We start from the raw sequence: 26,592 nt of genomic DNA, 5'->3' as shown, positions 1-26,592 counted from the left end.
GGTGCATATGCTTCGGTAAGCCTATAAGACCTACTTTACACGTGTTCCATTTCCCTGAGGAGCCAAACCCAAATACATTATGTTATGGGTTGTTATTGTAAAGACCCATCTCCCACAAAATGCTCTTGACTTGGAGAGTAACATCAAAAAAATTTAATATCACAGCACATCTTCCTCGGAAAAGTAAGGCACAAATGGTACAAGCAATTTATGTTGCTCACGGTATTGACAAGTTAAAGTGCATACCCAAAAGTACATGTCACTAGTTTAATTCCACACATCTTTGCTCGTCTTTAGACCAAAGTGGAGAAAAACACATAAGGACTGAAAAAACCTCAAAGATGTGGGCGAGAGTACATTGTCCACTTTTATTTAATATAGCATTTTTTTTTTATTTATCACAACAAACGATGAAAACAAGTTGACTGCTACCAGCTGTTGTCAAAGAATCTGCAGCATTACTACATGCAAGACATGTGACTATGGAGGTGGTATATTTATAGACAAGCCGCAAACAAATTAGGCGATGTGGCTTCACAATAAAGACAGAATATATTGTATATCTGATGTGTTGCTATGGAAACATAACTGTTGACATTAAGCTGTATTCTGTTACTTTTTCTGCATCGGTTCAGACCCTTATGTGAATATTAAATTTAAAAGAATGTAAAGCAAATATAAGATTTAAACATCTTAACACAAATATATTATTAAAATATAATGAACTTCTCTAAAGTACGATAATGTGTTGTTTACCCTTTTTGCTTGTATGTTTTTGTCCTATAGTGTTGTTTTCTGGTTTGTTTATTTTTGGTTTCATATAACAGAAAAATTTGACATGAACGTGTGGCTATGCTTATTTTGTAATAATTATAGACATTGTAAATGTTTGTTGTTTTCTCATGCTGTTGTAAACTGATTATTAGTACTAAGGGGCAGATTACAGTACGTAAGATTTTTTTTTTTTTAATGAATAGAATAAAAAAAAAAAACATTGCCTTACATACCAGTGTCATCATTACCTCCACTATGGAGGTAATATTTTTATCTGCATTTGATTATTTGTCCGTTAGCAAGATAGATTTCTTCTACACCTCTTTTTTGTCATCACCATCCACACCATCGGATGCAACATTACATCAAAAGTAGATTATAGATTTTAACTAAATTTTAACCAAAGATTGACTTTGTGTGAAATTTTTGAAGAAATATTTCAGTTTATAATAACCAATCTTTATGAAATTTGACTTAATTATAGTATGTTGGGTCAGTTCCTCCATTACATCACCGAGTTTCTTCCAGATCGAATCTGGAATGCCCGTTTCATTATTTCCAAAAGATGGGCGTGCCCATACATTTGGACCTACTGTATTGATATTAATGGGGATAGAAATTTCTTCCCAGCCTTTAAAGTGTGAATGATCATGGTACCATGAACAGGATCACTGATCCACATAACTGAATATCTGGGAAAAAGGAGATTTGGTGCTTTGGAGGTTTGCGCTCTCAGGGGCAAATTCACTAAAGGTTTAGGGGTATTAAAACATGTGCAAACATCACTCCATGCGCTCACCAGGGGTACAAACCCTAGGGAATCATAACTGCATGTGTTGAGCGCATCACAATGCACCCACAATCTATTTAGCGCATTTCACTCTGATGAATATGTAAAGTAGGCGGATCTCATAAGGGCGCAAAAAAATGGGAGGAGGAAATGCAAATAAATTAATGCAGTGGTGGCACTGCAATTCATCAAACCTGTAACTGTTCGCAGTGAAAATAGTATGACCCACATTCAGGTGCAAACAGACACGAAGAGATCAGCTGCAGTAAATGTTGACACACATGGATGTCGCTCCGGACGCACTGCTCCAGGGAGCTCCTGTGTCTTCCTCTCTGAGTTTTGACCCTAAAACTCTTGTGTCGCGTTGGTGCCAGTAATTTACGCAGCAATGGCACAATGTTCACAAATGAGAGTGTGCGTGACAGCGCTACTCAGGAGCTCAGACCTGCTGGATGATGCATAGTAGATCATCTTCAAATGGTGTAGACTGATTGACAGACTCTGTTGCTGCATTAACTCAAATTAATGGCATCAACACATCAATAGTACAGTTTTTGTGCAAATCTGCCTGTTTTAAGAGCAAAGTTACAGGACCTAGCGGAGCACCCACATTTAATTAGGGGGGAAAAAATATAGGTTTTAGGTTTTTTTTTGTTTTTGTTTTTTAAACATTTGTTTATTTTGTTTTGTACATTATTAAATGTTTGTGCAGCAGACAGAGAAGCCAATCTGCCTCCAATTTAACTTCTTCAAATGTCATTTTGTTTTTCCGTGCACTCACCTCTCCACACTGAATGAGCAAAATGTTCATTTAAATAGGGTGGTCTCAACCACGTCTATACACGCACCTATTAATGGCACAATGTTAGTGAATTCCCCACAGCAGGTGAAGAAACAGAGCCACCAAAGAATTTAAGGACGCACCTGGTTCTTCACCCTTAATTTCAGATCTTAGTGAATCCGCCCCTCAGAGTGCTCTTGTTGACTGTACTGCATTATACTGCACATGCAGCTTCATCTACATTATCAATTTATTGTGCTCCTCGTACAAAATTGGCTACAAGGTCAAACATGTCTTTTGTGTAATGTGCCTTTCAGTACTTGTGCCGTTGTTCTCATTAATATGACAGAAACTGCTTATTGTACTGAGGTTTTACTGCTGACTTTTCACTCATACTAATGATGTTAATTAACTGCATGTTGTCAGGATTTTGTTGTCAAGCACGCCACAGCAATTCCTCATTAAACTACTCTTCCTCACAGTATGTTCACAATTACCGCAACTCCACAGTCACCTTAATTGGCCTGAAAATCTCACTGCACTCGTCACTGCTTCTATTTTCACTGAAGCCCAAACAGGCGTCGCTTTGTATCTAAAGCTGCCAGAGAGAACTTTAGGTCACCTGAAAGGCTAGTCCCATCTCTGCAGGCAGAGGTCCAGGCAGACAAGCTCGACCCAATAAAGCTCTCTGCTGCACTGGAACAGCCTCAGCGCTCACCTCATAATTATTCTGCTGGCCCCGTTAAGACACCAGAGACTCTTTCTCTGCCCATTACTCACAGAGTGCCAAGAATTCTGCACTGAGGCTCCCCAGCCTGCACTGGGATTTACTGGGATGATAGTTAAAGGTTGAAGCAAGAGTGTAAACAACAGTAGCCATGAGACTTTATTTAAATATGAATACTGCCTCATTACGACTTCCAAAGCAAGTAGGACCCTTTCCTAATGTTGAGACATTTTTAAGTGAATTAATGGAAAAAAAAATAACTTACTTGCATTAGCTTGTAAAGAACCCAGTATGAATGTCATAAAAATTGTTAATTTCTTATTTTGTGAAATTCAGTAACATGTAGCTCAAAATGAGCACTTTCTATTTTGTGCCTTTTAGGACAGAGGTTCTTAGTTGGCACCCAAAAGTGGATCGAGGACCTATTTTTGTGAGTCTTAGGAATTTGCCCAGACGTTTGTTTTATTTTGAAGAGACTTTACATATGAGGCATTTTTTTTTTTTTTGAAGAGGTTTTACCAATGCAGCAGAGGTCCCCATTAATACAACAACAAAAGGTTGCAAAGTTTTTCTGTATTTTACTAATGACATGGGAAAAAGTAGAAAAAGGTGTATTTTTGTTTCATTTCAGTGCACGTCAAACACATAGGTGCACAGCGCACCAGATGGCTCTATTTGCAAAATACACATCAAATATAAGGTTAATCCATGTTCTTGTGAAGAAAAAGGACTGATTCAACAGTAGATAATTCAAGCGAGTCTCAATTCTGTCTCTCTGCTCCGATAAGAGGACAGTGCACTGACAGCTGCAGCACAGCACCTTTTTTTTTATTTTTTTGGTTGACTAACAGCTACCTGTACCATAGTCTTGGTCGACCAACCATTTCCTTGATTGACTACAGCCCTAGTAAATTAATGCTAAAATCCAGCCCACGGCCGCTTCCTGCTTTCTTTCTGCTGCAGTACCTTACATTGACTGCTAGGGACAGTGTTGTTTGTTGTTTGTGCAAGTAAACAGTGAAGAAGCAGAATGGCAGAAAGAGGAAAAAACTGAAGAAGCTTAACGCAACCTAAAGTTGCTCAAGGTTCAGAACTTTTCACCAAAAACAAAAACCACTTTAAAGATTGAGAGCTGAACTTCAGAGTTTACACTTAAAGCACGACAGAGACACACGGACACCCGAAACTGAAACACAGCGCAGCCCCAGTTTGTACACGAACCGAGAAAGGAGTGACATCACTACAGCCGAGCCGACAGTCTGTGATTCTAGCTTCAAATGCTCCACACTCAGCGGTGTCTTATAGTGAATAAGGAAGCATTGAGGACTTATTTCCACGTTACAGGAATTACATTTGCTCTCTTTTTTGTGTACTACTGCCGAACTGCAGACATGCTAAGCTAACCATGCCTCCGACCTTCCGTGACTGTTGTTGTTGTCCTCTGTAGCAGAGGCATGCGCAGCATGCACATGCACACACAAACTGGTAGGTGGGTTTGTCAGTAATATCACAGCAGAAGACAACAGTGGCTGACTTTATGGCTTTAAGACATTTGCAAAGGTAAAAAAAAGATCGGTGGAAAAGATCAGTTTTATATGCAAGGATTGGTCGATTGCCGACCCCCCAAATTAGGGATAATCGGCACCAATCGATCGTCCTTAATTGCTTTCTTTAAGAGATTGCACTTCTTGTAGTATTGACCTTTGACCGCATGTGCAGACAAAGTGAAAAAAAATCAGTTTTTTAGAGCACTGAGCCACTCCGTACATGGCTCCTTTAAGAAAGTCGCAGCCTGGAGGGGCCCGGCAAGAGTGTGTAAACGGAGCTACATGAGCTGTTGCTGGGCGGCTCACAGAGAGTTTGTGGTGTTAGATTGTTGTCACATTTAAATCTTTAATGAACTAAAGTGGTCAGATTGCACACCACATATAAAGAAACAATGGCGTTTGTGTGTATACATTTTATTGATGTAAATCTACACAGCAACAGCTGAGTCGAAAAAGAAGTTACGTCAATTTATTTAGCGCATATTTTTGAAATGATCTACTTACCGGCATATATTTCACATAACAGACTACTACAAGCCAAAAATATGGACTTGTTAACAGCAGAGATGCTAGTGAACAGCACATCAAACTATATAAAGACACTGTGTAGAGAAAAAGGCTTTGGTTGCTGATGCAGTAACCGGTACTGACCCAAGCAAGAGGGAACAGACAATATGCAAGAACCATCGTAACTTTACAGTTGAAAAAAAACAGTTGGGCAACCACAAGGCGAAATAGATGAAAAGCTGAGTTTAAGAGGTTGTATTACAGTGTTATTGATGCGCGTTTTGGAGAGCACAACACCGAGCTCATTGGGGCACTTGCTGCTCTGAACCCAGAGGCTGAGGATAATTTCCTGGATCAATCAAAGGTAACCCCTGGCCTCTACTCAGAATGGCTGGAAACAATGTGGTTAAAACTGAATATACTGTGGCTCGTGAATTCCTGATAAGGAAGATGACACCTTAGTTCCCCGAGATAGCAAATGGACAATCGCCAACATCCTCAGCACATTTAACTGTTCACTTCAGGCAATGCCGACTGTTTTAACAGCTTACTGCCTTGCCCTGTGAACTCGTTTGTGTGTTTTTGGAGCATTCGTGAAGTATGCTGCCCAGACGCAAGGCCCAGATGATTCGATTTGCTTTTGAAACGGAGATCACTCTGAGTGGCAGGAAATATTGATGAGAAGGTTCAATACATAGAAATTCCGTCTCCCGCCTTACTGACATGGGATGAACTGGATAGAGGACGTCACAGCCGCCGCCTCAACTCAAAGTGCGTGTGCGCGCGTGCGTGCGGAGCACTGTGATAGACTGGCATCCTTCCAGGGATATCCTGGATAAACGGCAACATCCATCGCAGTATAGTGTTTTGTTTTCAAAGCCAATTGCTAAAAAACGTGTAAGTGCGCTTACTTGGTGCCAATTATCAAATCAGTATGGCTCTGTATATTTCCGAGCCCATTTTATTGAGTATGGAATTGTGTCAGTAATGCTCTAAAAAAAAAAAGAAAGACAAATAATTGCGCCCACCCATGCTTTTAACATGACCCCCTAAAGACCGAAGTCTGGCGACAAGTCTGCTTACTGCTCTATCGTAGGGCTGGGCGATATATCGAATATACTCGATATATCGCAGCTTGTAGTCAGTGCGGTGTTGAAAATGACCATACCGTGAAACTCGCGGACTTTTTTTTTTTTTTTTTTTAAATATCTTAGTGGCATTATGCACAAAAGGTGCACTTAAATTTAGTGTTGTTTTGAAATGTCATCTTAATGACAACATGCACAAAAGGGCACTATTTGTTTTAAAATATTGTAGTGGCATTATGTACAAAAAGTGCACTTTAATTTTGTGTTTTGAAATGCCATGTGAGTTGCATCCTGCACTAATGTCTTGTTTTGAAATGTCTCTGTGACAATTTTGCACAGAACGTGCACTTTCTGTTGACAATTTCATGTTTGAGCCACTCACTGTTTAATAAATACAGTTATGTCAACTTTGACTTAGTTGTGATATCCCCTTTTTTGCATGAAAGTTTAAAATTGGCATATATTAATGCAGTATGACCAAGAATGTTTTAATGTAGACATATAGAATCATCATACTGGTGTGATTTTGTGCATCAAAGTGTTAATTCAAGGGTAATGCAAAATATCGAGATATATATCGTGTATCGTGACATGGCCTAAAAATATCGCGGTATTTATAAAAGGCCATATCGCCCAGCCCTACTCTATCGGTATTACCTCAGCTTTGAAGCAACATCTTTTAATTTAATTAAATTAAGATTTTAAGCATTTTTTTTGGATTTGGTTTACTTCTCGTCATTAACGGGATGGTGCTAGCTCCTGAAGTAGACCAGTTGAAAACAGTAAGTGATAAAAACAAACAGTTTTTGGTGAAATAGGAACTGACAGAGGGCATGAAGTGTTTTCCAGGTCAACACAATCAAATGCAAGGTGAAAGCATGCTGACCTGGATGATTACATTATCGGCAATTCAGTTATAACACATCATGTATGTAAACCAGCCATTCATTAGAACACTAACAATTCAAGCATTTCAAGAAACACTGAAAATTAATCAAATCTAGCTGCCCCTTCTGTGACATGAAACTTTCTCACAATCCTTCTGAGACAATACATGACCTTGCTTCTGGTAACATTTTAGCATCTGCTGCACATTTGAAACCAGTCTGATATCCCAGTATGAGAAGGATGCCATTTAGTTTCACTGGGGAATCTGGACAGTGATTAAATCAACACAAAAATAATGATGAACAGATTTACATGGACTAGAATGTATCAGGCTCTTTCCAGTGTTAGAGATTTATAGGATCAGATGGAACTGCGAAACCACATAGTCCATATGTTGAATTTTAATAAACAACAGGCCCATAACAAATCCATAAATCTGTGATGATCAGCCAACAGAGTCAGAGCTACCACAAATCTTATCCAGAAGCCTGAGAAAATAATCAGGCAATATCTCCATAAAAACAACAAAAGTCTATTCAGAAGGAAGCCCTCAAAGATTCTAATATAAAAAAAAAACCTCCTTATTACTCGCTTGTTTTTAATCATAATAAATCCTATTGATTTGCTATGATACTAATCATGGACCTCCACTATTTGCAGCAAAATATTACATAAATATTGAACATTTTAAAAACCATGTACAAAGCTCATTTAAAAATCTTACCCACAAATCTGCAATCAAAAATAATAGAGAGAGAAAAAGCAATTATAACTTGTGAGAAATTGAGGACAGTGACACAAAAGAAAGGTGCATTTCAGTTCAGGGAGTCAGACTATGTAACAATCTAAATGACATCAAATTATCAAGTTCAATATGTTCAAGTAGAATGTGAAATGTATTATGCTGAAGAGATTTAAGTCATAAGTAGAGTTGCGCCGAATATATTCGGCCGAATATTGCAAAAATACAAAAAAAAAAGCCACATTCGGCTTTCGGTTTAAAAGCAAGGCCAAACAGTAGCGTGTGACGCAATCAAACAATGTGCAGCGATTATGAGTCGGAAAAGTGTGTGCGCGTTGCAGCAGAACCAGAGCAGCAGGACCAGCAGCAGCTCCTCCTTTCCGCACACAATCACAGCCAGACTCTCTTCTTTCCGCTCTCCGTCACCGCGTAAAAGTTGGAAGCCGTCCAATTCCTCAACCAAGTCCATTGTTTGCGCTGTGAGCCACAAATCCGTAAACATCCCCATCGTTTCCTCCTTACACTACACCAGTGTACTTACACTACACCAGCCTGTGCAGCCTCGGCATAGGCAGGTGTAGCATTAGCACGGAGTGCTACCAGCTGATGTGTGTAAACAGTGGCCGTGGCTCTAAGCAGTGACTCCCGACACGATCGGAAGCAGAAAAAGTAGTGCAGTTTGGGTGTCCAGTAGTGCAGTTTACATTTACATATATGGCAATAATGTAGAATATATATTCTATATTAAACCGCAGTGTTGTTGTAGCTGTTAGATAGTTGGAGAGGGAGGAGATCACATTCTAGGAGGCGTGTTAGGTGACACCTGCCAATGTGGGCAAAATCCAACTTGCCCGTTTAAAGCTGACTTTTAACAAAAAGTGGAACAACAAGGGAAGGAGGAAACTTTTCCAACTCTGTCCCTCTGAATGAGGCTAAAGGGATATACAGTATATCACTGCAGCAAAACTATTATAAAGTGATTTTTTTCATCATACCTCCCCTTTAATGCACTTTAGTTTTTTTTGGGAATTCATGTTTTGTTTTATTTGAAGGGCTAATATAAATGAAAAACTTTTTTGTGCTTTTTTTTAAGCACTGGAATGTTTAAAAAAATGTCAGAATATTCAATAAACATTTACTTTTTTTTTTAAATACATGTATAAAAATGTATTCTAAGTTATTGATGCTCTATTAAAAAAATTGTGAAAAACTTAACCGCATTCGATATTCGGCCAAGTGTTTATATTTTATTAGGCTTCGGCCACAAATTTTCATTTTGGTGCATCCCTAAACATAAGTGTAACTGTATTGTTATTTCAAATGAGCTACGACAATATCTGCATTGCCATTAAGCGATATTTCCAAATGGCGAAAAAGTATAATTGCACTTTGAACGTGTTTCCATTGAACGTTGTTTTGGGCAGGAGCCTCGTAACTCCCGTCAAATCTCATCCCAGGAGACTTAGCTGCAGAAAGACAGACGATCAGAACCTCCTTATAACACTCTGTATTCATTTGTTGTTTCATGTCTAATGTGGCAGTAATAATTTTAAAGTATAATGCTTAGAAATGTCCCGTATCCTTTACTGTTTACCCGAACCGCGTCATGTTTTCTCGCAGAACAGTGGTCATGTGACCAGGTACGTCACGGAGGCCTGGGCGATGAAATGATAACTATATACAGTATATCGCGATAGAGATGGAATCAATATCAATAGAAAATATGTGCGATAGAATGTTCTGATAATTTCACTGAACTTCGTTAGAAAAAACCCGGAAACAACCCCTGACCCAGAACCGCAAGGCATTCTGGGGGGATGTCGGCAGATGATTGGCTTGAGCCGCTCCAAAGTAGCTGTGTACATTAGTAGTTTCATGTTTCACCACCTGAAAAGATGATGCGAGCAAACGCCATGATCAGTGCGCGCTGCCGCTCCCCCTCCTGCTCCGCCGCGGTGGCTGTTGACACCGCTCCGCTCGTCACAGCTGCCATGCAGTGACATATCACGCACCGCTACTTGGTTAAAACCAGACCCACCCAGCAAAGTGAACCAGTCCAAGATCTACACCAGATCCACCCAATTTTCCCACAAACGCATTGACAGAGAGAGAGAGAGAGAGAGAGAGAGAGATGCACACTGGAAATTCCACTAAAGCATGCTAAGCTAAGCTAACCCATCGACACACAACTGGGCTAAGAGCCAACGCTAACCACCGAGTAAAAAGTGCACGGGTTACTGTCTGTGTACTTTGTGAACCACAAAAGGCCACTGATTTACTTACTGTATAGTAAGATTTAACACTTGTATGGAAGGATGAACACTAACATGTCACACGTCGCGTGAAATAAATGTTTAGCATAAAACTAATGTCACTATTCCTCCATCCCAATTGGGTTTATACACAAAGTTGGCCCCAATAGACTGTAATATATCTATTACACAAGAATATCCTGTTAGTACTGCTCCCAATAATTAATGATTAAATCATCAGCCTGATCTGGTTTAATTAGAAGAAATCAGAGAGATATTTATCAATCATAATTTTATGTAACTCATTGTCAGATATATAATTAACAAGATTCAGCAGCAGTGGTTTATATTAAACAGTAAAAACACTATTGGGGTTATTTTTCCTTTTCATGTGCTTTTTTTGTTCTTAAGAAAAGAATTTCATTATATATGCGAAAATAGATGCCAAAATTCCCCCATAATATTTATATACATACCCTGCTGTTCATTTCATGTTAGAGATGTTAGTTCACCCTCAGGTGTGCACTGATTATTTATAAAATATGTTGAACATTTTATTTGATTAAGCATTTATTTAATGTCTATAGTTGTACATTGAATAGTCTATTTTTTTAGTTTAGTTTTTTAGTTTATTTCATTATTTTTGTTGACCTCATTTTAACTGCTAAAGATTACCTTTAAAATCAAAGTATTAAAAACAAAAAGAAAGTTGAATAGATTATAATTATCAATAGACTGAAACACTTATAATACATTGCAGTTTGCCTTTGTTTAAGGTCATTGATGTCTTATGGAAGGGGTAGATTTTATAACTTACTTCCTTCTGCTCCTTTTCATTCATCTTTTTGTCTTTTTTCAATGTGGAGGAGCATTAAATTTGTTTTAATGTCTTTAATAAAATAAACAAATAATTCTAAATGTAATCATGTGATGCACACTTATTCTCAGCTTGCAGCATACAATTAATAATTAATTTCCAATGTATTTTTAGCAATAGCACCAATGGAGAAATATTTATGTGGTTACTGCACAAATGGCCAGGGAGAGCTTTAAAAAGAAACTAAAATACTATAATTAGTTTCTTGGTGGCCCATGAATATTATGTACAGTAAAACCCAGCAGCTAAATATCAGAGGTAATATAAAAAGTGTCAGTGTGATTTTTGCTCCCACTGCACTGCAGAGCGTTGGACAGGAGGGCATCAGGAAAGCAGACTGCTCTAGAGGGGTGGGGACTATGCAAAGTGGAGCTATACAGTATTTTTGGACAACAGCTTCACCTAGTGGCCACTATAAGCATATTCTAACAGGAAAGTGCTCATTTCCGATCTAAGGTGTCACTGGTATCATCTAAAAAATAATTGTAAGACTGATACAACAGCATTATAAAAACATTAAAAAAAAACAAAAAAAAACTACAGAAAACAAACTTTGCAGATACAGACTATGAGTTGACATGTTTTATATTTAGCATGTTATTAGTACCATACATAATTAAGTAAACAAATGTTAATTACATACTGATTAAATTCAAGTGCACACAGACTTATACACTAGCATTATCCATCTGTGAATATGCATTTTAAACATTGCCCTTTTAATATATATATATATATATATATATATATATATATATTGTATATATTATTATTATTGTTTCTTTTGAACAAAACAAAAGTCAGCCCAGGTTTTCATGCGTCTGCGGCTTGGTAAAATATATCTATGTTTTGAAGAAATCATGTTTTTGTTTACCAATTACCAAGAGTTCATTTGATGCACCGTCACTGATGAAGCTTGAAGGGTTCAGTACTTCCAATAAAAATTAGAGCTGCACGATTATGGCCAAAACGAAAACCACGATTATTATGATCAAAACTGTAATCACAATTATTTATCATATTTGTGAAAAATCAGTGTTTTCATTGCACTACTTTTAAACAAACAATATCTGTTCAGTTTACAGTGCAAAATTAAGCTTTAAATTGAATTGTAATTTTAAAAACAAATTATAAAAAAAATTTAAAAAGGCAGTTGCTATATGTACAGTTGCCGTATCAATTGACATTCTATATGTACGCAGTGCCCGTGACTAAGACTAAACCTAAGCGCTATGTACGTGTAGTTCGGTAAATGTACCAATAGCACCGGGGGTTGTCCGTACGGCAACGGTAAGATTAGACACTTTCTAAAAAATAATAATAATAATAGCCAAAGGCTAAATGAATAATTACACTATTACAGCATGCAAAGCCCGTATTTTAAATGTTAATATAACCGATTAATCGTGGCAACCAAAATCGACTAAAATTCGATTCATTGTGCAGCCCTAATAAGAATCACCAGAGCTTTATAGAAAGCTTTACAATATGACAACCTAAACAAATTATCTTACACGTAGAATTATAAAATTTTGACTCTAAAAAACATTAAATGAAACAAGTAAATAAAACAAATAAGGCTTATTTTAGCCAATTGTGTTAAGATAGTAATTCGAGTATAATCGACTAAAATGAATTGCTATAAATGCTACAGAAGCGAATTGTCTCCAAGTTTAATTTGTCAATTGGAAGCACGTGTGTTTATGCTTTGCCAACACTGGGCCACTTTGGCCTCAAGTAAACCGATTAAAAATGATTTGACGAAAGAAATTAAGGTCATTTGTGAAAACTCGTGTAGTTTAGTAGGAAAACATTTCAAGTACAACTTTACTAACTTAAAATTTCACTGCCACGCATTGGCTGTTTTTAAAACAACTCTTTTCAAATATAGCAAATTAATCTTTCTTACCGTTTCTGGCCGTATTTTCCGTGTATTTGACGTGTGGGCCACAGACAGGTTGTTTCCACCGAATTTCCATCATAAACCTCGTTAATCCTCGACCTGTTCAGGCACATTGACCGTAGGCGGAAGTGACGTAACTGCACAACGCCCAAAATTAGCAAAGAGGTAACGGACATGACATAGGTGGCAGAATTACTTGTTTTCAGAACTCAAGTGAAAGTTTAGATACGTGAATTTAAAAAAAAATAGCTCTGGTAAAATTATAAGTATTGAAGTTGCTCCCTTACTTGAGTAAAAGTAAAATAAAATAAAATAAATAAATAAAATAAAATAAATACATGCTACTAAAAAGTAAAACAAATGTCCTTTCAATAATAAAACTGGGGTTTTAAAGCAGCAAATTCCATACATTTTATTTTGTTACGAACTTGTAGAATACTGGTAGGAACAAGTTAAATCTTTAATACCTGGAGAATTTAGCGTTCATAATAAATACAATGTGTAAATAAAATGTGTCAAGAAAAAAAAAGGTAAATGCTCAATTAAACCCAGAGCAGCTTTGAGTTTAACATTTTTAATAATCTGAAAATGTTAATCATAAAACTAAGGGACCTACCTAACAGAAAAAATCTCAAACTACCAAAACGTTGCGTCTTTTTACGTTGTGACGTCATCTTCGATCAAGGGTCTTAAAAGTAACAAGCTCATTTTTAAAATGTAAGGAGTAGAAAGTACAGATATTTGTTTAAATAAGTAAGGAGTAAATAAAATAAAGTAAATATATATATATATTGAAAGTATACAGATCCCAGAAAAAACATTTTTCAGCTAAATACACATATATTCAGCAAAAAAAGGTTGGTTTGGGGTGTACTTACTCTATAAGTTCAGTAATCTTTCATCATCACCTCTGGTAATGGAACAGTTTATATTTATAATTACAGTTTTGTGGTGGTTTTGAAAGAAAAGCAGCATTGTAAAATAAATTAAAGACCAAAACATTTAAGAACAGCTAAAGACACAGGACAAGGCATGGGCAACTGTCGGTCTGGGGGCCACATGCGACCCTCTGACTAATTTTGTGCAGCCCACAAAGTAAATGCACAAAATGACTCATATATCCTACACAAAATGACTGCAAAACACACACACAATTAGAACAAAATACACAAAAAGGACAACAAAAATACACAAAATGTCAACCAAAATCTACAAAATAGCTTCAAAAACATACAAAATAATAATAAATAAATTAAAATAACACAGAATGACAACAAAAATATACAAAATGAATATAACATTTACAAAACAACACACTTAAGTACATAAAATGACAACAAAATATACAAAATGACTCCAAAAATAACATAAAAAACACACAAAAATACAGAAAGTGAATCCAAAAATCATACAACAGGAAAAAACAAAAAAAAAAACTATGGTCTTTCCTGCATTAATGCTCCGATTGACCATTTTCTAAATGCAGACGTAAATGTTGATAATATGGCCCCGGGCTCTTCAATCACATTTTTAAAGCCCCTGCTATGATAAAAGTTGCCCACCTCTGAAACAGGACGTTACAAAGCAAGGTTGTAATGAATGCAGATGAACCATAAACCTTTACATGCATCTAATAAAAGTTCTTTATGTGGCCCAGGTCTGATTTTCTACTGAATAAAGTTTGCATGTTCTCCCCAAAGAGGGTGGCCATAGGTTACTTACTGTGAGGACACTGGGCCGTGCACAAAGATACTGCACAGATAATTTAACACAAAAGATATGTTAAAGTACAGATAGCTCTGCATCAATCAGATTTTGTCTTTTATACTTAAATATTTTACGTGCTGACACAATATAAATAACATATAACCAATATAAGTTGGTACACAGAATGACGTAAACAAGACTTAATGATTGCAAACTGTTTTCGGTTACCGTCAACACTACAGTAGCTCATATACGTATATATCCCAATTAAATAGAATTATAACACAGTTAAAGGATGTTTTAAGTAGAAAATCACAAGCACTCTCATACCTATAATAAGTTATTAACCACAATATGAATTTTAGTGCTTTGAGCAAAAACAAAACATCCTAGTGGAGTCCGTAAGTTATGACCACCAGATGAAAGCTTATTTTATTATTTCCACAAGATGAGAAATAACAGGGCTACCCTCCACATAAAAAGAAGTGGAAATAAAAACTGCCTTTAAAAAAACAAGAGTGTGTAACCTTAGAAGTCCACAATTACATACAATTAAGGGGTGAAAACAGCTTTATTATTATTTTTTTTAAATCAAAAGAAAAACCAAAAAGACAAAAGCCAGCACATGCTTAAGAGTTTATTTAGCCTGCTTTTTAAAATTTACATTTCATGTACAGATTCATATAAAAACAAAGAAAAAAAAAAAACTCAGCTGTGCATCGTGTATCACAAAAAAAAAAAAAAAAAAAAAAAAAAAAAAAAAAAAAAAACTGCGGCAGAGAAAAAGTGAAGTGACACAGACTTGGTAGTCACATTTAAGATAAATGTGACTACCAAGTCTGTGTCACTTCACTTTTTCTCTGCCGCATTTTTTTTTTTGTTGTTTATGTAATCGATAGCAAACTATGTACATTGATGAGTTTATGATTTTATCTTGGCCTAGCACATGCTTGGGTTTTCTGATGAAGAGTTTACAACATGTTAATACAGATCAGTGGAAAACCTTTTTTAGTGTAAAAAAAGAAGGAAAAAAAAGCATCAAGTTGACATCATGAGGCAGTTAATTTCCCCTAACAGCTAAGTCATTTTCAAATAAATTATGCATGTGCGCAGAGAGAAATGAGGAAGGGAGAAATAAAGTGATGAAACTAATTGACCAGTGTTTGTCAAACTAAATATTTTAATTGATTTGGGCAGATATTCCTCTACAGGAATCAATAATAATGCGCTAAAAATGGAAACGACATCCACCTGATGAAATACTGCCGAGAAATAAATTAGAAATGGAAAAGTCGTATTAGCATCCATTCATAATGCGTACCTGATTTTCTCTCCCTCGAGCCCAAGGTTGATACCGCTGCATAACTTAAAGAGAACCTGTCACATTCCATTAAAAACTCACAGTAATTCATCCGTTTATCACAAGTCCTGATACCATCCAAGACAGGCACAGGATTCTACCCTGCAGAATCCGTACATCTACCAGTCGAGCATGCTGGACATTCCCATACAAAAACAAAGGACACTTCTGTCTATATACATAACACTTTTGTACAGTCTTTGCACTTCCATCACAACAGATTGAAGCATCTCCACCTCCAAAACAACTGGAAATCAAGTCACGTTCAGTGGAATAAACCTCGACTTAATCCAAGGCTCGACTTAAATGCTTGTTTCCATTTAGCACTAAAATGTTCAACTGGCTTTGTGTTAAAACAAAACATTTAGTCTCTGAGCCTCTGTGAGCACATCTCCGCAGAAACATCGCTGCAGTGTAGGAAACTGAAAAAGAAAAAAAAAACTACAGAACAACACTGATGAAGAACCTACTGCGCTACTACCTATCTGTGTTCATCAACAAATTGTGATCATCTCACCAACTGATTTCACAAACGATCGAAAAAACAAACCAAAAGAATGAAAAGGAAATGTTAACTCCGGTTCAGCCCGCAGGAATCTGAAAGATGAACAAGAACACAAAAATCAGAATCTTACGGGAGGCAGAGCATGTTCGAATGAACCCCCTGGATTTGTCCAGTCATCCCAGCTGCTTCCATAATGCATACAGCTTATTCCTGGCTCGTATCTCTTCCCCCTCAGCTGCACACGCAGTCAGCTCCCAGCAGTGTAAACTAAAGACAGTTGAGTGGTCATGGCGTTCCTGGGGGTGTCTTTTCAAGGTGGAACATGAACAGTGGATAGTCCCAAGGCACAAATCCCTGCCTACACCCAGCAGTCTCATCCAGGGGCTTTAAGGGTGGGTTGGTGCCCGTGACGTTAGGGTCACTTTGGTCCTTTGGAGGGAGTTTCAGTTTCTGTGGATTGACGGCCATCGCTCCAGGCTTCTCGGGTGCTCTTTAAGGCCTGTGTCCGTTGCTGGTCGACAACCACATAATCAACCCGCTCGTCTGACGCAGGGATCCCAGTTCCATTGCTTTTTATCTGAACAAAAAGACATGTTTAGGATTTCAAAGTGACAAAGCATCCTAAAGGGATCCTCTACTGTTTTTACAAATGTGCAGAGGTGTAAAGAGTATTGATATATCTTACTTGATTGAAATTGTACTCAAGTACAAGTGAGTCGTACATAAAATACTGCAAGTCAAGTAGCTCATTTAAATAGTACTCAAAGTAAAAGTTACCAGTTCCTTTCACCCCCACCTTTTTTTTTGGTAATAAATCTTGCAACATCTCATGTACAAACTTAAAAAAAGGAAGAGATCAAATCTTGCACAATTGGAACTTAACTTATTTTCCACAAAGGCATCTGTATAAAATATAAGGTTTTTCAAAATAAAAATAACACCTGTGAATTCTATATAAAAAATCCTCATGCTCTAAGTATAGCTACATTTATGAACTCTAAAACAGAGAAAATAACCAGCATTCAATGCTGTTTTGGTGCCGTGCATTACATTTAATCTGATTGGTCGGTGATAATGTGATGCATTTGGCTGTAGTCATTTCATTTTTTGTAGTTTCACAATGTCCGTTGATCAATTCAAAAAAAAAAAAAACAATAATTTACTCAGTAACAAATTATTGAAAGCGGACTTAAGTGTTTACAAGATAGAGGAATTATTTAATTCGAAATTAAAATCTGAATAAACCAGCCACTTAATCCGGATTAATATTTAATTCGGAATTACATTTGCATTAGGAACAAGGTCAGTTTAAAGAGGAATTTACTTTTATTCTGAATTAAAGAGGAATTAAAGCTCCCATGTAAAGGTGGTCAATGGAGACGAGAAGAAGAGCTCTCCTAAGGGACTTTTACCCTCCCTTTAACAGTGTGTTACTGATGCTCTGAAGTTAGCAAGTAATCACAGACCGTTGAAGACACACAAACCTTGGGAATAAAAGTCCTTTTGGGTGGGATTACTTCAACAGTCCATGATTACTTGCTTATCAAAAAAGCAGGCTGGAGGCTTCACTCCAATAGGAAACAATGGGATAATTACAGGCAAATGGGGGAATGTGACATCATCAATCATGTGATTTCAAGATGGCGGAACACAGGCACTAAAACGGTAAAGTAGTCCCATTTTTAAAAGTTAATAAAACTAATATGGTGCAAAAAGTTTTGTTAGGCATAGATCTTCTGATAAGTATTTTTTAAAGGTTCAAAACAGTAGTGGATCCCTTCATCGGTGAAAGTGTCGATGAAATCCTACCTTTCTGGGTGGGGTGGACTTGCCAGATTCAAGATCTAAATCCAAGTATTCCACCTGTTTGTCTCCCTTGGGCTTCACCATAGGGCTACTCCCACCATCCACTGTTATAGGTGCAGCGAGCTTCATGATCTGCATTGAAATATATTTTTTTTACTCACAAAAGAGGCAAAATGAAACGTGAGATACAAATACACGTGAGAGTTGTCGCAGCATCCGAAAATGTATCTGCCAAGATTTCAGGACGAGGCATTTTTCTGGTAACATAGTTTGTGAAAATCAATAACTAAAGAATGATGCAACAGTAATATTAGTTTAGCTAACAATAAGCTAATTATCCCAGCACCAGATAAACAGCTGAGGATTTCATTCCATTTTATTTCATTTATTCCACAGATTAGATTAATTGTTTTATTATTTTTACTAAGGTAATAATAGTTACTTCATTCTTTTTTTTTTTTTTTACAGTGCAGTAGCTCGATTATCTATTGAAATATTTTAGCTAGATTCAGCAGTTTCAGCAAAACAATGCTCTTTAATAAAGCGGTATTATTAAATTAGATACTGAGGGAACAGTTTTATGTTTTTATAAGTGTCAATTTAAAAAGATGCAGATAGATTTTGATATTGTGACAACTCCAAAGTGCATATTTTGTTGTTAATAGTGAACTACAGGTAGAGTGAAGTTATTAGAATTAGGATGTGACAGAACTATTCACAGTGATTGTAAGGCTTGAGATCACATGTAATTAAAAAAAAAAAAAAACACACACACACAAAGTGCAACACACGTCTCCAAGCCTCAGCTTTTCTATGTTACTGAAGGCTCTTCTAAATCCTCTCTGAAGCTATGAAAGCACCTGACAACAACAGGCTTCAATGTCCTGACAGGGCAGGCCATGCAAGTCTGACCTGGAAACCCTGCTCACCTCCTCTATGGTGTCAAGTTCCTCCACCTCCCTCTTTACAGGGGTGATGGGGACTGTGCAGTAGAAGGACTCCTCTCTACACAGAGCAAGAAGGAAGTGGAGTACGAGGAGGAAAAAAAAGGAGAGAAAAGCAGATGGTTAAGAACAAAACGCACAAATAAAGAAGGTAAATTAATCCAGAGCCTGATGAGGCCAGAGGGGGGGAAAAAAGAAGAAAAAGGAAACAAATGACAAACAATGAAAGTAAGCAAACAGTATTAAGGGCCAGGGGAAAGAAAAGGTTAAGACCAGGAAGCATCGTTGTTGTGGGTGCTTTTTTTTTTTGAAAGAGAGGCTTCAATTTTATTAAATTCATTTGATGCCAAAAGAAAGGATGTACAATACCTGAAAAGAAAAGAGAGAAAAGCAAATAAAGGGAAACTGCAAAGAAGAGAAGCGAAAAGGCGAGGAGTCCATCTGCAGCAATCGATACCTCGTACCTCGTCTAATTAGGAACTTCAGGAGATGAGCCAGTCGAGGACATGTCGTTTTTTATTTCATATACATAAAATCATAATAAAATCAGTCTTTGCTACTTGAGTGTCTAAATCATGTGCTTTATTTGTGGTGTGTCTGCTGTCTTTCCTTATAAAAAAGAAAGGTACAATATTCACAAAACTAATACCATATGCATTACCTTTTTAAATAATTAACCCTTAATTAACAGAGTCAAACAGAAAAACAAGGAGTAATCATGCGTTTCTTATATCTAACAATAGTTGTGTGTTACATACTGGTTCATCTGTGGACATATTAGAGACCATTGGTACATAATTCTCTGCTGAGTCCTCGGAGTCAGTGCTGGAGGCCGTGCTATGCACTGACGGGGGTCTTGTTGGCATTGGAAACCTAGAGAGACTGAGCAGCATTCACAATGTTTACACTCTCACTTCTGAGCAATCAGTCTCTGCTCTGCACAAAACTCAATACAGACACAAAGCTATAAAGCAGTGCAGCGAGCACCGTCCCTGCCTCCACATGTAAAGAAACAAGACAATGTATTGCCTTCAGTGAAGTAGCACTAAGACTTCTCCCACACCTGCTGCGTTTCAATGAGAGATGACTACAGTAATGCATGAGATGTTAGTGACTACTCCCCCACATATTCTATCCACTACACTAAGGGGATATTCACACAAAACACCTATTTTTTCTCATAAGCAGATCCATTGGTATTAAGTATTACAAAATTTTCATTCAGGGTTGGGGTCAATTACATTTTTAAATTACAATTATGCTTTCGATTATCCATGTTCAATTTACAATTGAATTCCGATTGCAGTGACCAACATTTTTCACAATTACAATTAAATTCCAATTATATTTTATCCCCTGAAAGTCAATTTTGTTCTCAATTAATAAAGTTAAATTACAATTAATCACAAATACTGAGTCAAAATAACCCCATAAAGCGTGTCCTTCCTCTTGTGCTTTCTGTTAGCATCTCTTATGATAACGTGTCAGTTTTGACTCATGTCTTAACGGGCCCATGTTACGCTAAAACAACTTTTCTGTGCTTTAAACATCATAAAGTGCTATATGGGCTTCATACACATGCCCAAAGTGTTTTTTTCATTGATTCCCTCAATCGTTAGTTAGAGGGTGATTTGCTCCTTTCTTACTGCAGAATGAGCCCAAACACCTCGCTCCAATTTGATGACGCCTTCCCACTTTGATGATGAATTTGACGCGGCTCCAGGAAGCTCTCTGCCGTGATTGACATGTAAACAGACACGCCCACAAAGGTGAGCCTTTCAGCGTCCTTCGCGCAGTGCTATGTATGTATTTCAGAGGCTAAAACTCGAGCGAGTTTGGGAAAATAAATGTCAAATACTATGTTTTTTGGGTTCTTACAACAAATGGAGATAGCATGACACAGAACCTTTAAATCAGCTTTAAAATATATCAAAAACAATGATCTATCATTAGATCCCTTTTATTTGAAATGGACATCTCAATTACATTGGTAACCCAGATGCATTGTTTTGAATGTGTTTGCACATGTGCTAATTTACAACATCTGTCCACAGGAGGCTTTTAAAAAGTAACAGAAATAATAAGAACCTAAGGAGGAAATATGCACTGCACCAAACATTACACAAAGAAAAGCAGTATTCTATCTATCATCTAATTTGTTTCTCATTTAATAATTGTTAACTACATACAGTATGTGTAAGCAGGGAAACATGGTTCCCCAGTTTTGCGTGGAATTAAATTATAATTGACAGTTTTTTATAGATTTTTCATGCCAATTACAATTACAAAGTCTATTTTCTGAACTCAATTAAGATTACAACAGCAACCGATTTTTTTCAATTACAATTAAAATTATAATTACGCAATAACTGTCATTAATTATCAATTATGTGATTAATAATTGACTCCAACCCTGCTTGAGTTACCAAGTCATAATCAATCTTTCTGCCTATTATTTCAAGCCAGTGACCCTTCCAAGAATGAAACATAAACATCAGCGTGTGAACATGCCCTTAGAGGTTAACAGAATGTAAAACTATGACTAAAAAAAGAAAAACCTTTTGAGATACTTACTCTCGTGCAAATGATCGTGTTACAGGTGAGCGGACAGGCGTACAAGGCTCCTCCCACTCTGGCAGTGGTTTGATCTCCAGTGGAGCTGGTCTTCCTGGGGCAGACACATTTACCAATCACTCAGTGTTGAGATTACATGTTTATTTTACACACGATGAAACACCTGGGGAGTAATAATCGCACACATCAAGAATGTATTAGCTACTTTTTCATATGCATTAAAGCCTGGATTTTAAGACATTTAAAATGCTAAAATGTTGTTATAATTAGATAAAACTTTTGATTATTTATTGATACAGTTATTCAGAAGCTCTTTAGCTTGTTTTCCAAAGACATTAAGCTTAGATTAGATTGTCATCGCAAATACAATTCCTGAAAGTGAACATGATTCAATTTCTGTCGCACCCAATATTCTGGGCCAGAAATATTTTAATTTTGTTTTAACTTTGAAATATTTAGTCATGTGACCGCAACACACATCTATATTCTACCCTGGCAAATAGAAATTACTTCAGTGCTGATAAACCTTTGTGTTATATGTGGGTTTTATAGTATATTTTAAACTAATGATGAAGCCCGCATTTTCATCATTAAAACAAGCATTTGTTCAGTTTTTATTTGACAAAAATGTAACTACATTTAGTCATTGGTTAAGTTCTCCAGGATGTGTTGCATTAGACTATTCTACTCTACTTTTTGTTGATAAATAAAAACAACTAAGTTTTCAAGATCTTTGAGACCGTTAAAATGGGCACTAAAAAGTGTTAAAAGCAGCTTGGTCAACTTTTCCAAACGTAACGGAACAATGAAGATCAATTCGTCTTTATTGTTCTTATAATACTAGACAAGCCATGACTCGTCATCTTCCATTAAGCACAATTTTCTTTTTGTTTAATATAATTATGATCATTATTTAGCAATGAGTATGTAGATATATAAACTTTTAATTCCTACTGTAAATTATGTTTCATGTGATATTCATTTGTCAATATGTTCATTAATGGGATTTTCAACCATTTTACCAGATTGATTTTAGGGGTGTGGCTTTAAAGATAAGTCCTTTCTGGTTTCCATCACACTCCCATCACGGTTTTTTTTTTTTAAACTACTAATTTATATTAATATTATGCAACAATAAATAAAAAATACAAATAGAAATGAGTAATTTATTAAAATCTGGATTACAGACCACAATTCATTCTGAAATTATGTGTAGACTAAAAGCAGAATAAGTGACGTTGTTTGTGGTGTTTTATATCAATGTTAAATTACCACCTGGAGATGCATTGCTACCATTTATAGCTGTGAATACCGAAACTATCAAAGAAACGTCAGAATATTAACAGTTGTACAGTATATGGGAAATCTATTCAGTCTGTGTGCATTTAGGTGAAGTGTTTATTTCTAAAAACTTAATGAGAACATTAATTTAATATTCATACACTGCAAAGGCTTTAAGCCCAAAGAAAACCCAAAGAAATCAAAGATAAAGAAATCCAGATGAAAGTGAAAGAGATAAAAAGAGAACATTTATAGAAACAAGATCAGTTGATTGCGGTGTACCTACCCTTACGTCGTCCCCGCGGGAATTCACCCACGGTTTGAGAGTCAGTTCGCTCTAAACCGACACCTTTTGATCTTATTATTTTAGGACTCTGACCTGATTGGTGAAAGAAAACTTTGCTTATTATAAAATTTACAACAGAAAAGGCTGATTATGACAACCTACTCTGCCATGCAAAGCAAAGACAAGACTTGGCTTAACAGCAACACAACACCCTCGCGGTTATCCAATTTCATTTTGTGTGCAAGGAAACAATCATCATTACAATAGCAGACCCATACTGCCCAGCATGCAGCTCACTTCATGCACCACGGCCTATCACACAAAGACTCACATCACACTTATGCATGCATCGCGAGCTGTGCTAAACTCTGAGGAACACACTGAGAAGGTCACGTTGAGAGGCGCGCATACACAGCTTAGACGACCAAAGCAGGAACAGAAAACACAGAATCAATACTGCTTTTATAGATTTGGATTAGTCAAGTGTGAAAGACTCTGCATTGGCTCATGGTAAACTATTTAACAAAATACATCAAAGGAAAGTTGAAACAACATAATTCCATACTTTATAAAAATAGAATTCCTATCTCATGAATGTTACAGATGCACACCCCACAATAATTCACTTTAAAGAGTAACTAAACCCCTGCTTTCTCCTGACCTGCCACTACAAGGGGCTCCTGGACACGCCCAGTCTATACATAATATAATATAAAATCCCTAAGTAACAACCTATGCTATGCTAACATGCTACTCATTACTCAATATACCTCTCTATTCACTCTTCTCTCAGTCCAACTTACTCACAACAGATTGTAGAGCCCACAGGTGCTAATTTAAAAAAAAAAAAAAGGGGGGGCAGGGCTAACAGTGCTTGCTTGTGATGCAAGATGGTCCCAAAACATCACATGATCTTGTACTCAGCCAATAGCAAAAATCAATTATAATAGCCAGGTCTCAACCCATAGATGGCAGTCAGTCTCAGGGTTCTCGCCAGCGCTGTTGACACGTAGGGGCCCCCAGCGTTGTAATTTTGCTCCCCTACGGAGCGATGGCGCCCCCTACATTCAGTTTTCAGCAACATGGGGGGATTTTTTGTTGTTTTTTCCTTTTTTATTCGATCTTGCCGTAATCATTTTTGCACACTTGGACACCCAACAGCACTTCCAGGCATGCACAGGTTGTTTAAACTCCCTTTTTAATCTACATAACTGAGAAACACATACATCAGCCACACCGTCTATTTAATACAGGCGATCTGCTCGGATTCTCATATCTTTACCTGAGGACCTGTCTGCATCCTCCACGTAATTACTGTTCAACATAAACAGTGTAGCTTCAACCATAGCATGTAGAGTCACCTGAAGCTGCTCGTCATCATCTTTATAACTCAACGGATCATTCTACATGCATCTACATGGCACGGATGTGAATACCGTCTGTTTGAAACACGTTATGGCTGGTTTTCGGCCCGATTAAAGCTCTGTGTGAATCCTCCGCGCGCGTGTGTGCGCGCACGTCCTCCGTGTGTGTGTTTGTTCCAATATTACGGCAGCTCCCACATACCCATTTAAATTTGAAAAGCGTGTCTTAGAATCAATCTTTTGAATAAAATGTTATTTCTTGTCTATACAGTGTGTGAGTAGCTTTAAAGCAAGCCTGGAACAAAGATTAAAAAACAACAACAAAAAACTCAACTTTAGCTTTAATTCACTAAATTTCAACATTTTCCGCACTAGTGGCACATGCTCACTGGCGCACCACTTGATCCCCCTATACTGTGAAAAATTCCTGGTAAAAACTCTGACATTTTACAACTAAATATGCCAAATCGAAATCGTTTGACTAAAATGTTGAGAGTTGGACCAGGATCAATCAACCACACATTTATATTCAGCAGTTTTGGGGGTTGAGTTACTCTATAAACCCTGTTTTTACCAACTTAATGTTTTCAATACATTTCACTCCTCACAGGTGTCCCTTAAGGTTTGTCTTCGTGAACCTCATATTCATCATCAACATATTCCATACTCTTATCATTTATACATAAAACAGTCATTGAGCACATAATGCACAGCTCAGTATCTCCAACTAATTTGGCTCCAGCCTCTCACTTTCATTCCTTAAAAACCGCCTCCAATAAATCTCTAGATAAACAGTAGCAGAACAGAAATGAAGAAAAAAAAAAAAAAAATGCACCAAATCCATCACAAACCAAATTCCAAATTCTCAACTGTATACAATTAATAGTCTTCCATCCTTCCCTTTTAATGCTAAATAGAAGCTCCTGTTTACAGCTCATGTAAAACTAATAACCTGCGTGGTTTACTGGTATTTGCATCTTGCTCACACTGTAAACAAGACATAACTTGGTTCGCAACCTTGTTACATCTCAGCGTAATTACTGCAACCCCTCATATTCCATCAAAACATGCCATTTACTTCAACTGGATCAAAGTTCTGATGCTTTTTTCAGGGCGAGGACCCAATCCACTCCCCATATCACACCAATATTACAGCAGCTGCATTGACTTAAATGACAACCGCTACAAAACATAACTTCTCATCACTGACACTATTCACATCCTCACTCAACCTCGTCTTTATAAGAGTGAGAAGGCCTGAGCATTATGATTGAAGGGTGTATGTTGTATTAAACCGATCTCCTTTCTTTTTATCCAGCTTTAATGTTTATAATATATATATTAAAAAAAGGCTATTCATCATAATTTAAAATGAATGGTTTCGAGTCTGTGAGAAAATCATCGACAAACAACTTTTCTAAAAACAGTAATACAACTTATATCTTATGTCTTTTATCCCGGCTGCCATAAGACTGTACAATGGGTCATGCTAATGTGCACTTTTATTACTATTTTCCATTAACTTTTTAACCTTTTTTTTATTTATGTATTTACAAGTATGTGTGTGGCATGTATGGCACACACTGTATTCTACTGGGCACTTGAATTTCCTCTTCTGGGGATGAATAAAGTATCTATCTATCTATAACCTTAAATGTTTAGGTGCTATTATGGCAAAAGTGAAGAAAAAAGGGGAAGTCAGCCATAAATAAACTAAAAAATAAGCTTTTAAAATTCAAACCACAAATCGGTAAACTAAAACAATGGTGACAACAAAAAGGTTGTAAATAAGAAGTTTTTCCTTTTTTTAAAAAAAATACTGTCAACACTGTCTGCTACTATTCTAAATAATGAGCTATGCTGATTCAGGCTTTTCAAGGCAAATTCTC

General features: G+C 36.8%; 2 protein-coding genes across 11 annotated transcripts in view; both read right to left on the bottom strand.

Annotated features, from left to right (window-relative positions):
- Window positions 1-12,973, bottom strand: part of inpp4b (inositol polyphosphate-4-phosphatase type II B) — a 330,847-nt gene extending 317,874 nt beyond the window's left edge. For both annotated transcript variants that reach the window (XM_028466420.1, XM_028466336.1), the window contains exon 1: window positions 12,883-12,973. The gene's annotated coding sequence lies outside the window, so the exon portion shown is untranslated. The remainder of the gene's footprint in view (window positions 1-12,882) is intronic.
- A 2,478-nt stretch (window positions 12,974-15,451) lies between these two features.
- Window positions 15,452-26,592, bottom strand: part of gab1 (GRB2-associated binding protein 1) — a 64,318-nt gene continuing 53,177 nt past the window's right edge. For 7 of the 9 annotated variants that reach the window (XM_028447702.1, XM_028447712.1, XM_028447761.1 and 4 more), the window contains 5 exons: window positions 23,340-23,432; window positions 21,773-21,866; window positions 19,957-20,080; window positions 18,258-18,386; window positions 15,452-17,025 (listed from right to left, as the gene is read on the bottom strand). In XM_028447702.1, the coding sequence (XP_028303503.1) occupies window positions 16,867-17,025; window positions 18,258-18,386; window positions 19,957-20,080; window positions 21,773-21,866; window positions 23,340-23,432 (599 nt within the window). In that variant the 3' untranslated portion in view covers window positions 15,452-16,866. Of the gene's footprint in view, window positions 17,026-18,257; window positions 18,387-19,183; window positions 19,260-19,956; window positions 20,081-21,772; window positions 21,867-23,339; window positions 23,433-26,592 lie in introns of all 9 variants that reach the window. The other 2 variants (XM_028447730.1, XM_028447753.1) reach the window with 2 other exon arrangements.

This window comes from Gouania willdenowi, chromosome 1 (genome assembly GCF_900634775.1).
Source record: "Gouania willdenowi chromosome 1, fGouWil2.1, whole genome shotgun sequence".
Lineage (NCBI taxonomy): Eukaryota > Metazoa > Chordata > Actinopteri > Blenniiformes > Gobiesocidae > Gouania > Gouania willdenowi.
The sequence above is the reverse complement of the archived record's forward strand: the minus strand, read 5'-3'. Positions and strand labels throughout refer to the sequence as shown.